Here is a 14,916-nt window from a genome sequence, read left to right as displayed (position 1 = left end):
TATCATACAAACAATATTCAATATACACTTAAAATAAACTATTGTATACCAATAAAAACTAACTACAAATATACCGACAAACACACCGACACCAGGTGCACACTGATGCCCAGATATCCAGGGTCAGTGTTGACCTCAGGGTACACATGGACAGTGGTCACTATAAATATACTGTACAGTGCATATCATAAAATGGGTATATAAGCCCTGTATCACTCTATACTGTATGTGATTGTCTCTCATGAGTATTGAAAGTTATACTCAAACTATTTTATCATTCAATGTATTTTTCATTTTAAATATTCAACAAATAAAGTTATTATTTTTAACTCAATTAAATCGACTGCAATTATTTAATAATAATATCTATAACTATTGTCGGATACCAACCCCACTATCTGACATATAGTCGGCAGGATATAGTAATCCTAAAATTAAATGAATCACAAATTTTTAATTTTGTGTGCATTAATAACAGTTTTAATAATAACTACAGTTGAGTGTAATATTTTCCGAGTTTTAATACCAGTCGCAAAGCAATTGGCGAGTGAAGCGGCCGAAGAGTTGGCCAAACATAACAACAATAAAAAAATCAATCCATCCATCGATCACATCAAAAATGACGGCAAAGAGGACCAGACGTCGAGCACAGAGAGCACCATCACAGGCACCGGCAGAGAAAGAGTTGGACCACAACAACAGCACACCTCCCAGTCCTACACCTCATCAATCCAACAGTGTTGGCGCCCAAGTGTTACATACCATTGTTGACGACGACTCAACCGATACGGAAGTATACGACAGCTCTCGTTTCAAGACATCACACAGTAAGCCAAAAATACAAGTATTTAAGGGTACGGCCGATAAGGTCACTATAGAAAACTGGTTTAAGAGGCTTGAGATGTTGGCCACACATTACAAGTGGTCCGACACCGAGAAGTCAGTCCTATTGGGCAACTATCTCGAAGACGACGCTCTTAACTGGTATATAGAAAACAATAATAATGATATGTATGACACAATTAAATGTAAAATGATAGCTCGTTTCGGTGTCGAAATAGTTGAACCGATCATAGAGTTTGTTAATCTAAAATATGATGTAAACTCTGGTATTAAAGAGTATTTTGAGGCCAAGCGTAGGTTAGGTATTGCCGCTAAACTCACTGAATCCCAAATGATACCACTTATGGTACACAACCTAAACCCAAAAATGGTTGAGTATTTCACGGCAGTTAAACCAAAAACTTTTGTCGAGTTTTATAGCATTGCAAAAACAGCCGAAAATAATATCAAACGGTTTCAGTCTACTAACAAACCTAATGTACCGATCAAACAGATCCCGAAACCACGGTATGATTCAAAATCAGACAAACCTAAGCGTAAACCTCCCTCTCCTTGTCTTATATGTGACAAACTTGGTTTCAAAGGCCGATATCATTGGGCCAACGATTGCCGAAATAAAACAAAACAATACCCAAACAAAACAAATAACACTCAAATCAATACATTTGAATCTCAATCTAATGGTATAGATATGCATGAAAATGATATCAATGCCATTAATTTAAACTAAAACAGAGGCCTAAGCATCACAATCTAATCAAAATATTAACAATAGTTAATAACAATATATTTTATGCAATATATGATTGTGGTGCTAACATATCAATAATTAATAGCGATTTAGCTAAAAAATTAAATTTAACTATTATTGATAAAAATATAAATTTTAAAACTATTAGCAATTTAGGCAATTGCTTAGGTCTCGTAAAAATAGATTTAACAATAGGTTATACAACACATACATGTATTTTACATGTAATTGAAAATTGTAACTATAGTTTAGTTATAGGATTAAATTTAATACAATTATTTAATCTCAATCAAACAGATAATTTGAAAATATTTCAAAATTACTATAAAAACAATAAAATAATTAAGAGTGAAATACTATCTAATTATTCAAATACAAATAATAAAAGTTATGAGATAAACACATTTGAATTGCTTAATTCAAATCACTTAAGTAATGAACAAACATTTAAATTAAACAATTTATTAAATAAATTTACACATATTTTTTCAATAGACAAGTATGATATCGGTATGATTAGTACCGAAATGTGTAAAATAGAGCTCACGAGCCAAATACCTATCAATTTGAGGGCATACCGGTGCTCACCGGCCGACCAAAAAACAATTAATGAACAAATTGTAAAACTATTACAAAAGGGTTTAATTAGGAAAAGTGTATCCCCATATAGTTTTCCCATCACTTTAGCCTTTAAACGCGATGAGGGAACCAAAAGTAGGCTAACAATTGATTATCGAAAGCTAAATAAGCTAACAGTTGCCGATAACTTCCCGTTCCCACTGTTTATGGATATCATAGACAAACTAAGGGACTGCGAATATTTCACGACATTAGACATAACTAGCGGTTTCTGGCATTTAAGGGTTGACCCAAAAGATGTCCACAAAACAGCATTTGTTACGGTAGACCAACACTATGAGTGGTTAGCTATGCCTTTCGGATACCGGAACTCTCCGATGATATTTCAAAGAGTTATTTCAAATATACTGAAAAAACATAATTTAAATAATTTTTCCCAAAACTATTTGGATGACATAATTATTTATTCACAATCAATAGATGAACATTTAAAACACATTGAATTAGTATTCAATGCATTTAAATATGAAAACATTAAACTAAAGCTATCTAAATGTAAATTTGCCGAAAAACAGGTAAAATATTTAGGACATAACATTACATTAAATAAATATTCACCAATTAATGATAATTTGATAGCAATAAAAAATTTCCCTAAACCTAATAATACAAAACAAATACAATCATTTTTAGGTAAAATAAATTTTTATTATAAATTTATACCTAAAGCTAACAAAACATTAGAACCATTATATAAATTACTTAAAAAAGATACACAATTTGTATGGAGTAATGATTGCGATATAGCATTCAAATACATTAAAAATTATTTAATTAGTACACCAGTGCTAGCTATATATAATCCTAATAGGGAATGTATTTTATATACCGACGCCAGCAAATCAGGTACCGGTGCTGTACTCAAGCAAATACAAAATGATGGTACAGTACATCCAATTGCATATTTTTCCCGCAAATTACTTAATTACCAACAAAATTATAATATCTCTGAATTAGAGTGTTTAGCATTGATTCAAGCGCTAGACTATTGGCACTACTATTTATACGGTAATAAAATTATTGTTTATTCAGATCATAATCCTCTCCGTTGGCTTAATTCAATAAAAAAGCCGTCCACTAGACTATTCAATTGGTCACTCAGAATAGGTCAATATAACCCTGATATACGATACATAGCCGGTAAACATAATGTTGGTGCAGACCTATTAAGCCGAAACCCTGTACTTGAAGGTACAGACATATACACAGACACAAAATATATCAATTTATTAGAAATATCTAACAAACAATCAAAACATTTTGTTGATATACTTGACATAACAGATATCATTGAAACACAAAAATGTTATTTAAATAATTTACCCAAACATTGTATATTAGATAATAATCTCATAATAAGACAAACAGCAGATATGAAACGTATTTATATACCCGAATCAATAACTAAAAAACTATTAACTAATTGTCATAACATGTTTGGACATATAGGTGCCCACAAAATGGTTCAATTAATCACTAGTGCTTATTATGTCAAAAATATATATGAAAAAGTTAAACTTTTTATAGACAAATGCAAAGTTTGCCAAACAAACAAAATCAATAGAAAAACTAAACTAGGTTCATTGTCACAGATAGGCCCGGCCCGCAAACCGTTTGATATTATCTCTATTGACACTATAGGTGGGTTCAATGGCTATAATTCTCGCAAATGTTATATTCACTTAGCAATAGATAATTTTACTCGTTTTATATGGACAATGGCCTCAAGTACTCAAAATGCCAAAGATTTTATAAACTTAATTAATAATGTTTCACAAACACAAAAACCTAAACTAGTTTTGGCTGATCGCTATACAGGCATCAAATCTACTGAATTTTGTAATTATTTAACTAAAAACAATATTAAAATCATGTTTATAACAGCTAACTGTCCACAATCTAACGGGTTGTGTGAGAGAGCTAACCAAACAATGGTTACTAGACTTAGGTGCAAAATAAATGATAACAAACAAAACATTTGTTGGCCAAAACTTTTAACTGATTGTAACACTGAATACAACAATACAATACATAATGTAACAAAATTTTCGCCTAATTTTTTACTTTTTGGTGTTAAGCCATTTGAACAATACATGTATGGGTCAGATATTAGCATAGATAAGGCTAGAGATATAGCTTTTGAAAACTCAAATAAATGTCATGCAATTAATAAATCATATTATGATAAAAGTCATAATCCTATTGTATTAAATGAAAACGATTATGTTTTAGTAGATTATAAAAATAACATTTCTAGAAAAAAATTAGACCCTATAATGCATGGACCGTTCAAAGTGGTAAAACGATTGTCAAACATATCATACATTATTGAAATTGACAAAAAGGGTACGACATCTGATACATACCATATCTCTAAACTCAGACCATTTAGTCCCGACAGTCATCATAAAGAACGGGGATGTAGTGGTGATCAATAAAACTGCATTTAATCAAACATTTTTCTTATTTTAATTAACAAATATTTTTAACAAATACTGTATATTTATATTTTCCCACACATATCATACAAACAATATTCAATATACACTTAAAATAAACTATTGTATACCAATAAAAACTAACTACAAATATACCGACAAACACACCGACACCAGGTGCACACTGATGCCCAGATATCCAGGGTCAGTGTTGACCTCAGGGTACACATGGACAGTGGTCACTATAAATATACTGTACAGTGCATATCATAAAATGGGTATATAAGCCCTGTATCACTCTATACTGTATGTGATTGTCTCTCATGAGTATTGAAAGTTATACTCAAACTATTTTATCATTCAATGTATTTTTCATTTTAAATATTCAACAAATAAAGTTATTATTTTTAACTCAATTAAATCGACTGCAATTATTTAATAATAATATCTATAACTATTGTCGGATACCAACCCCACTATCTGACATATATTTTTTTATATATAAAAAATTTGCTATTTTCAAGTAAGTTTATTGACATTTTGTTGTTAATTAACAACGCCGACAATTAATGTAAATTATTTAATATTATCTTCAATAATATTACAGTACTATACAGTATATTGTATTACATAAATTGTTTTACATATACTTAAAATTAATATCATTATGTAGTATACAGTATATAAAGTATTAATATATGATGATACTGTATATATAATATTTTAATATAATTACTTATCACTTATGTTATGTTAATACCATGTATGTACTGTATATTAAAAACATTTAGCTATAATTCCAGTATTATAATTATAATAATATTATTAATTGTCATTTTAATAGTGGTATAATATAATTATTGTACTAAAATTATTAGTATTATTATTATTATTATTATTTCTAAATACTTATACCATTATAATAATCATCATATGATAATCATTACATTTTTTCTTAAAAAGTTATTACATGAAAACCGGATTGTTTTTGAATCTCTCTCTCTCTCTCTCTCTCTCTCTCTCTCTCTCTCTCTCTCTCTCTCTCTCTCTCTTATGTTTGGCTATTAATTATATAATTATTACATAATTTCATTTTAATTATCTCTTTAATATCAATGAGAAAAAATGAAATCATAAATATCTATATATCTTATAATATATATATACTGTATATTATATTTTTCAAAAAAAAAATTGTATCTAACTTATTATACTGGTATTAATATTAATGTTAATCATGATATCAGTGAGTTATAAAAAAACTATTACATACTGTTTATAACTGTATTTATTTATTTAATGATACAGTCTATATTTAATAATAATAATGTTTAATAAATTATAGTATTCAATAATTGTGTGAAACATTTATAATGTAAAATAATTTACAACAAATAGAGTCACAAAAAAAATCAAAATAAATATTATAATAAAAATATATTTATAATTATAATTTCACGATTATGAAATATATTCAGCTAGCGAGATTTATAATTTTTTCCAAAAAAAAAAACAAAGATAATAATCATATAAAATTATTATTATATAAAATTACAAAATTAATTAAATAAAAAAAACTATTTTTTTAATAGCTATTTCAAATCATGTATTACACATTACTTATGCAATTTATACAGTATTATATGCAGACATACAGTATATACTGCATATACAGTAAATTATATAAAATTATTACTGAATTAATCAATTGGTTTGCATTTTTTCACATACAGTACATACATACATAACAAACACAATTATACTGAGAAACTAAAAAACAACTAAAAAATTAAATAAAAATTAAAAATTATTTCCACCAACAAATTTATGACCATTTTATTGTTGTTAATTACATTTTAGCATTTCATTTAATATATTATAATATATGTAATGTTGTTGTTTTTTTTGAAGATAAAAGAAATTATTTTTAAATAAAGGATTCAATTTTAAGTTTTTTGAAAATGAATATATTTTTTTAATTTTAAAAAACATCTCTCTCTCTCTCTGTATATAATGATTGTCTGTATGTATATATGCATAGTATATATATATAAACACTTCACGATATAACCACTTATGCATCCAAAATAAAAATTATTATTATTATTATTATTACATAATCATTATTATTATTATTGACAAACTAAAAAACAATTACCCCCTTGACGGGCGCGCACATATACATACCATGTGAACAGCACTTATACATTTTTTATATACAAGTGAGTGAGTGAATGAGAGAGAGAGAGAGAGAGAGAGAGAGAGAGAGAGAGAGAGGTAAGGGGTGCTTAACCTATCGGTGCTGGCAATCAAATGGTATGAGTGCTAGTAATTGCCGAGTGATAAATAGCGAGACATAAATTAAAAAACATACACACATTCATATTAAGAGAAAGAGAGAGAGAGAAATAACTTATATTTATAAATACATTATTATTTGAATAGTTAGTGTAGAAAGAGAGAGAGAGAGAGAGAGAGAGAGAGAGAGAGAGAGAGAGAGAGAGAGAGAGAGAGAGATTTGAATAGCAATTGTTGTATTTTTAAAACATTTACAACATTAGCAACACAATTGCAGTTACAACTAGAAAATGTAAGTTTTTTAAACAAGCAACAAAAAAAACATATAATAATAATAATAATATGCAACAAGTAATTGAAAAATAACTTAACTATATATATTTATACAGTATATGAAAATATAATAAATAACTAAATATTTTTTTTTATAAATAAAACATAACAATGCTATTTTTATAAAATATAATATTGTATTTATTTATTTACCTTATTTTGAATGGTCGGATTGGATCCGGTTTCCAATAGTATCCTGGTCAACTTTTTGCGACCCATAGCAGCCGATATATGTAATGCTGTATCACCATTCTATAATAAATAAATAAAATAAAATAAAAAATAAGCATGATAAAATTTCTCAGAAAATTAATAGTAATAATAATAATGTCAATATTAATGATAATAATAATAATTTTATGATAAATATAGTAATAATAATATTTTAAATTATATACCGTATATCATATATATATAGATAACTAAATTATAATTACCATTGCCTGCCTAAAGTAGTATTGGCTAAATTAAATGATCAATTTTTATGATTGGGAGTATCAATATAAATATTTTTTTATTGTATTTTGTTTGTTTTAAAACTAAATATACCTGTAATACTACCGGTAATATACGGTAAATAAAATAATTTTAATGACCCCATCATCCCATAAAAATATTTCTAATAGAAAATCATGTCTCATTGGTAGCCATAAAAAACACATTTTATTTGGTAATATAATATCCCTTTATTTTTTTTAACAAAAAATTTTAAATTACAAATATTACACCCAATTTTTTTCTGTGTGTATGTTTATGTATTGTATGTATATATATATAAAATAAAATAACAACAACAACAAAAATTAATGGCCACACATCATAATTAATGATTGTGTGGCACCGAAAATCTATTTTTGATAGTTATACACTTATATATATATATATAATAGAAATATAATTTATCATCAGGGATGGCATGTTATCAACATTATTGAAAACAGGGATGACATTTACAAAGGGGGGGCTAGAGGTTTTTTAAAAAGTATGCATTATATACATGTACCAGGTTCATAGTTACTTTTAAAAAAAGTTGAGTGATACAAATATTTTACGAAAATTACAGCCATTAACTATTAACTAACTATACGGTTGCCCGATGGGTGACCCCCACTAATAGCAATATTATATATAAATATATATATATATATATGCACTTTATTCTACAGTACTATATATTATGATTATTTTTGTGAATTCACGAAACTTAACTTAAAAAAATAATAATATGATAGTTACAACACTATTAATTATAAATTAAATTAAATTGAAAAGTGAATTGATTTTATTAGTTTCAATGGTTAAAAATTATTATTATTATTATATTACATCATTTAAACAATTGTAGAAAAAATAACTATATTTATTGCGAAATACAATATTATTATATTTCATATTATGGGTTATGACTTTTGATTAATTAAAAAAAAAAGTGAATGTCTTTTACAACAACAATAATAATAAAAAAAAACTTTTTTTTCCTATTGTTTGTTATGTTGTGTTGTGTCTGTCAACTAATGTGTAAAAAATGCTTATTATTTTGACTGCAAATAATAATAATAATAACTAAACAAAAAATATGATAAAAAACTTATTTTCTTATGAGAAAACTGAGGGTTTTTTAATGGGTTTTATTGTCGCTAACAAAATTTTAGATCAACTTTTTTAGTTTGTTTTCTATGGTCTTACAGGGGAACTACCTGTCTATCCAACTATCTATCAATCTATATATTTAACTGTATGGTCAACACACACACACACACACACACACACACACACACACAGGTTTGCTAAAAATAAATGGCATATAATTAGAGGTGATATATAAAAATATAAACAAACAAAACAAACTAATAGATAATCCTTGAAAAAAACCAATCATTTTTTAAACGGTTATTTTAAAATGATAATCAATGCGTTTAAATATAAAAATTTATACAATATATTATAACAATTTATATATTATCCATTTTAATTTAGATTAATATACAGACAGTGTATATAATAGTACAGTATATATATATAATAGTGTATATAAAAATTTTCTATGCCATCAAAATTATATTAATATATATAGATATCTAACTATCAATAAGTTTATTTATTGATTGAAATTATATATATATTATTTAATATACGATAATATTGATAAAATATCTCTATATTTATAAACTAATAGTTAATATTTTTTCGATCGGTTTGCGGCCATTCGTGAGCTTCACTTTTCTATATATATATATAAATAATATATATAAATACTTATAAAGTTTATATTTTATCAATCGTTACATTACTTAACATTAGGATTACTACTATATATAATATATACTGTACTACTGTACATGACATGTATGTACTGTATATATATATATCTCATATCAAGTCTACCATTACTTCCTATATTGTTATCACTGACTTCAATCTACAAACTTAATGTATATCCTTTTTATCCCAATTTAAATTTAGTTTTATATATACAATACTATATATGTTATATAATAATGTAAGTTACTATAAATGCTACTTATTTTTATCACTAACCACTTAACCACACTAACCATCTCTCTCTCTCTCTCTCTCTCTCTCTCTCTCTCTCTCTCTCTCTCTCTCTCTCTCTCTCTCATCATATTTATACCCTACCAGTGCTACTGTTAGTGTACAGTATATTTCATTTCATGTGAATCATGATTGTGTGTAACTTTTATAATCATAATAACAGTAATAATAAATAATAATAAAATTATTATTATTATTATTGTTGAGTTGACAATGTCTATAAAAAAAATTATCTCAATATTATACTGTACTGTAAACTAAACTAAAAAAAATACTAATAACATATAATATGCATAGTACAAATTTTTAAAATAAATAAATAATTAATTTTCAAATAAATATACATAAACAATTTAGTACTATCTTAGTAGTAATACTAATTTTTAATAGTAATTATCATATGTTTATAAATATGTATATAATGTTATTTAAATTGCAAAAATATTCCCCATTTAAACATTAAAATTTACAAAAATAAATATTACTAATAAAAATTTGCTTTAATTTTAATTACTTTGATCGTCAAATGTTTTACTGAAAAAATTATGATTAATGAACTTTTGAATTACTTATGTCATCAAAATATATTATTAATAAAAACTAAATAACATATTTGTTTGTGTAATAAAAATTATTTATTAATTAAGTGTATTGAAAAAAAATCCCTAAAAATATTTTGTTTTAATTTTTATTAATTCAATGATAAAATTGATTTTTATATATATTGAATATCCAATAAAATAAGTTTAAATAAAATAAAATAATAATTTATTCAATAGATTTTATTTTATCGATAAGGACTCTATAATAATATCAATGGGATGTTATCTCTCAATTTGTCGCAAATATTAATATATATATACTATAAATACTATACGGTATATAAAATATATAACAAAAAATTGTTTTTTTTATACAAAAATTATGATCAATCGCTAGTTTTTTTTGTGAGTTTAAAGCAAAATGTTTTGACAATTTATACATTATAAATAAAATTATGATTTATACAAAAATAATAAATAAACTATATTTACTATATATATGATATATAAATGTATATAAAATTACATTGAATTGTAAATCATAACTGAAATAATCGTGCGATCAATTTGACTATCAATTTGTCACAAATGATTAGATTTATTATATCATAGTTTGCTTTTTTTAAACTGTAAAGACATATAACTTAAATAATTTTCATATTATATTTATTTATATATAAATCGATATATAAAATCTCTAAACAAAAATTATTGATATTCAAGTTATTCATATATATACAGTATATATTGTATAACCAGTCTATATATATATATAATATAAATCAGTTATATCTATCCTATACTGTAAATTCAAAAAAAAAGTTTATAAACTTTTTTATGACAATAAATTGTTGCAATTTTTTATTATTTATTTATTGAATGATTGTGAAAGAGAGAGAGAGAGACCAAAAAAAATCATATAATCAAGTATTCAAAAATCATTTGAAGCGTCAAACATAACATACATATATATTGTATAATATTAACAAATAAATAAATAAAACAAAATGATGAGCAAAAAACCCAGTGTATAAGTTATATAATGGTTATAATAGTAATAATGATAAAAATAATAATAAATTAAATGAATGTATGTATGATAGGGTCTAGAAAACAAAAAACATTTTTAATAATAATTTAAAAGAGAAATCTTGTTCACATTTTTATTTAGTTTTTTTTTACAATATTGTTATTATTATTATTACCAGCAAAAAATCTATACACAAAAATTTCCTGAAGCATACAATGTATTGTTTTTTATTTGCAATTATTATATATTGTTTTTATTTTTTGTTTTTGTTTTTTATTTTGTATTTTTTTTGACTGTCAGTCACTTTTATATATTGTTACTGATCTGTTAGTTAGTTAGCTATCAAACTATATATATATATATATATATATAGTTAATAATATAATATGCAAAGTCTCATCTCATCTCTGTTTTGCAAAATATCAACAAAAAAATTATTAGATAATTAAAAAATAAAAATTACAATTTTTGTTTTAAGTTTTTTATATAATAATAAATATAATTACTGATATGTATATATATATTCTAATTAATCGAGCTATAACAAATTAAAAGTGATTTATTTATGTATAGTATAGTTAGAGTATAGTATGTATATAAATATAATAATAATAATATTTTTTTAAATGATATCATACTGTATGATATATAGTATATTATTGTTTATTACAATTGGCTATCAATCAAAACATTGATTGTTTTTTGATATATTTTATAATATAAAACAACAACAAAAAAACAAAAATTTTTATATTTATTAATATATCTTATCTTTCTATAGCAGGCATTCAATATATTCAATATTTAAATAGAGTTGCATTTTATTAATCAAGTATTTATTATTATTATTTTTACTAAATGAATACATTTATTATCATTATTATTATTTTTTGCAAAATGTTTTGAGCGCAAATAATAAATAATAATAATAAAAAAAGTTTTTATTTTTAAATAATAAATTTATGCATAGTTTTTTTTGTTTGTATGCATTTGCTGTTAAAGGCAATCAATATTATTTAAAAAAAATAAAATAAATAATAATATTATTATTTTGATATAATGTTTGAAAATTTGCAATTTGTTGAAATAACCCTATTATCTAATTTTATAGCACATCAAGTACTGTATAAGTACAGTATAAACTATATAATACAATACATGTTTATTATAAATGGATAATAAGTTATTATTTAATAATAATAATAAACAAAAAATTAAATTAAAATCATGTATAATAGGAAACAAATTTTGTTAATTTTTTTGTTAGACAATTTATTCATTCATTATTAATTAAATTTTCATATTATTTATTTAATGAAAATTATTTGTTATTTGTTATAATAATATATCACATTTTGTTTAATATGCGCGTAAAATTGTTTATAACAAATTTTTATTAAATAGGATATTATTATTATTATTTAATTATTATACTGTAGTTAACATTTAATAAATATATATATATTTTTGAAAAACAAAAAGTATTTTCTTATCGTTATTATTATTTTTATTTGCATATAACTATTAATATAGATTATTGTTGTCATTTATTTTAAAAATACTACAATTTATTATATATATCTATCTATTTTTTCACTTTAAACTTATTGAAAGTACATAACTAAACGTTTTATTATTATTATTATTATTAGACAAAACTATTTTAATGATTTTAGACTTTTATTTGCTATTCAATAGATAGTTTAACAACAATTTAGAAAAAACATGTTTAACTGTACTGTATATAACTATTATTATACATACACTAAAAACATAATTTAATTTCGTATCGCAAAAATATTGATATCATTAACTTTGAACTTTAATAACTTTTTTATTTTTTAACTTAAATAAACAAATTTGATATCAAATGAAAGAACACTTTTCAAAGTTTATAAGTCAATAAATAAAATTGCATTAATTATCATATTATCTATAAAAAAGCATAAGAAGTAAGAAATGGTAAAAAAAGTTATGTACAAAAAGTATTTTCGTGAAATCAAAACTTTAAATATTATTAACAAAATAAAGCTATTAATTTAGTAAAAACAATATTAATATCGAGTATTGCCTCCGTTGGCATCAATCACAGCCTGCAATCTTCTTGGAACACTTTGGATCAGCTTTTCTGTGACTTCTTCAGGTATATTTTTCCAGACATTAAATAACGACTCTTTAAACGCAGAAAAACTTTTTCTTTCGCTCTTTGGCACACGTCTGTCCAATTCATCCCATAGATGTTCAATAATATTGAGGTCAGGGCTCTGTGGCGGCCACTCAAGTGTCTCAATTTGATTGTCAGACAACCATTTCTTTGCCAATTTTGATGTGTGCTTTGGGTCGTTGTCCGCTTGAAATAAAAAATCATCGCTTATTTGTAGATCTCTGGCACTCTGAAGCAAATGTGGGGTCAAAATATCGTTAACGTAAATGTAGCGGTCCATAGTTGATGGAATTTCGACCAAATGGCCAACTCCCTGGCCTGTCATACACCCCCATACCATAACTGATTTCGAGTGCTTCACAGTTGGACATATATTATCAGGATTAATGCTTTCGCCTCTCTTTTTAAACACTCGTTGGCGACGTTTAGTACTAATAATCTCAAATTTTGACTCATCTGACCACAAGACCTTCCTCCAGTATGACATAGGCATCCGGATGTACTTTCGTGCAAAGTCTAATCGTTTTCTCTGATTTGTTAGGCTTATCATTGGACGTCTTCGCGCAATACCACTGTAATAACCCATTTCTTGAATCCGGTGTCTAATAGTGTTTCTGTGACACAAAATGTTTCTGGCGGCCAACTCTTCCTTAATCTCATCGGTGGTCAACTTCTTATTTTTTGCCACAATTCGACTCAATATCCTGTCCTGTTTAGCACTGGTACATCTTTTTCGACCACTTCTTGCGAGATTTCTAACTGTCCCGTACTTTTCGACTTTCTTTACAATTGATCGGACAGTATTATCAGTTGTTGTAAACAGTTCCGCTATTTTTGCGTATGACTTTCCGGTGCTGACTCTCATATCATACATTTGTTGGCGAATTGCATCTGAAAATTCTTGTATTTTAACCATTTTTATGATAATCACTGCATTTACTGTTTATTTACGTGTATTCAAATTAATAACAATGCATTGGAATCAATTGGTCCCAACAATGTGTCTGAAATCACGCGCGTTTTAAAAACACGAAAATAATTTTTGTACCTAAATTATTAACACCTATAACTTTACCTTGATATATTTTGTTATTTAAACCATTGTTTTGACCATCTAGTATATCAATTTAATTGTGATTTATTACTCTATTATTTGATATCAAATTTGTTTATTTAAGTTAAAAAATAAAAAAGTTATTAAAGTTTAAAGTTAATGATATCAATATTTTTACGATACGAAATTAGATTATGTTTTTAGTGTATATAAATTATTTTCAATCTATCTTCAAAGTGAAAACGGCTGTTGTATAGTATAGCTGCCACTT

General features: G+C 25.0%; 1 protein-coding gene across 1 annotated transcript in view; it reads right to left on the bottom strand.

Annotated features, from left to right (window-relative positions):
• Positions 1-14,916, bottom strand: part of LOC128954728 (probable WRKY transcription factor protein 1) — a 32,582-nt gene that overhangs the window by 3,762 nt on the left and 13,904 nt on the right. Inside the window, exon 6 of the mRNA XM_054300325.1 lies at positions 7,456-7,554. Coding sequence (XP_054156300.1) covers positions 7,456-7,554 — 99 coding nt within the window. The remainder of the gene's footprint in view (positions 1-7,455; positions 7,555-14,916) is intronic.

This window comes from Oppia nitens, unplaced genomic scaffold, assembly GCF_028296485.1.
Source record: "Oppia nitens isolate AA-2021 unplaced genomic scaffold, nextdenovo-longstitch-racon4-pilon3 scaffold29_pilon_pilon_pilon, whole genome shotgun sequence".
Classification (NCBI taxonomy): domain Eukaryota; kingdom Metazoa; phylum Arthropoda; class Arachnida; order Sarcoptiformes; family Oppiidae; genus Oppia; species Oppia nitens.
The sequence above is the reverse complement of the archived record's forward strand: the minus strand, read 5'-3'. Positions and strand labels throughout refer to the sequence as shown.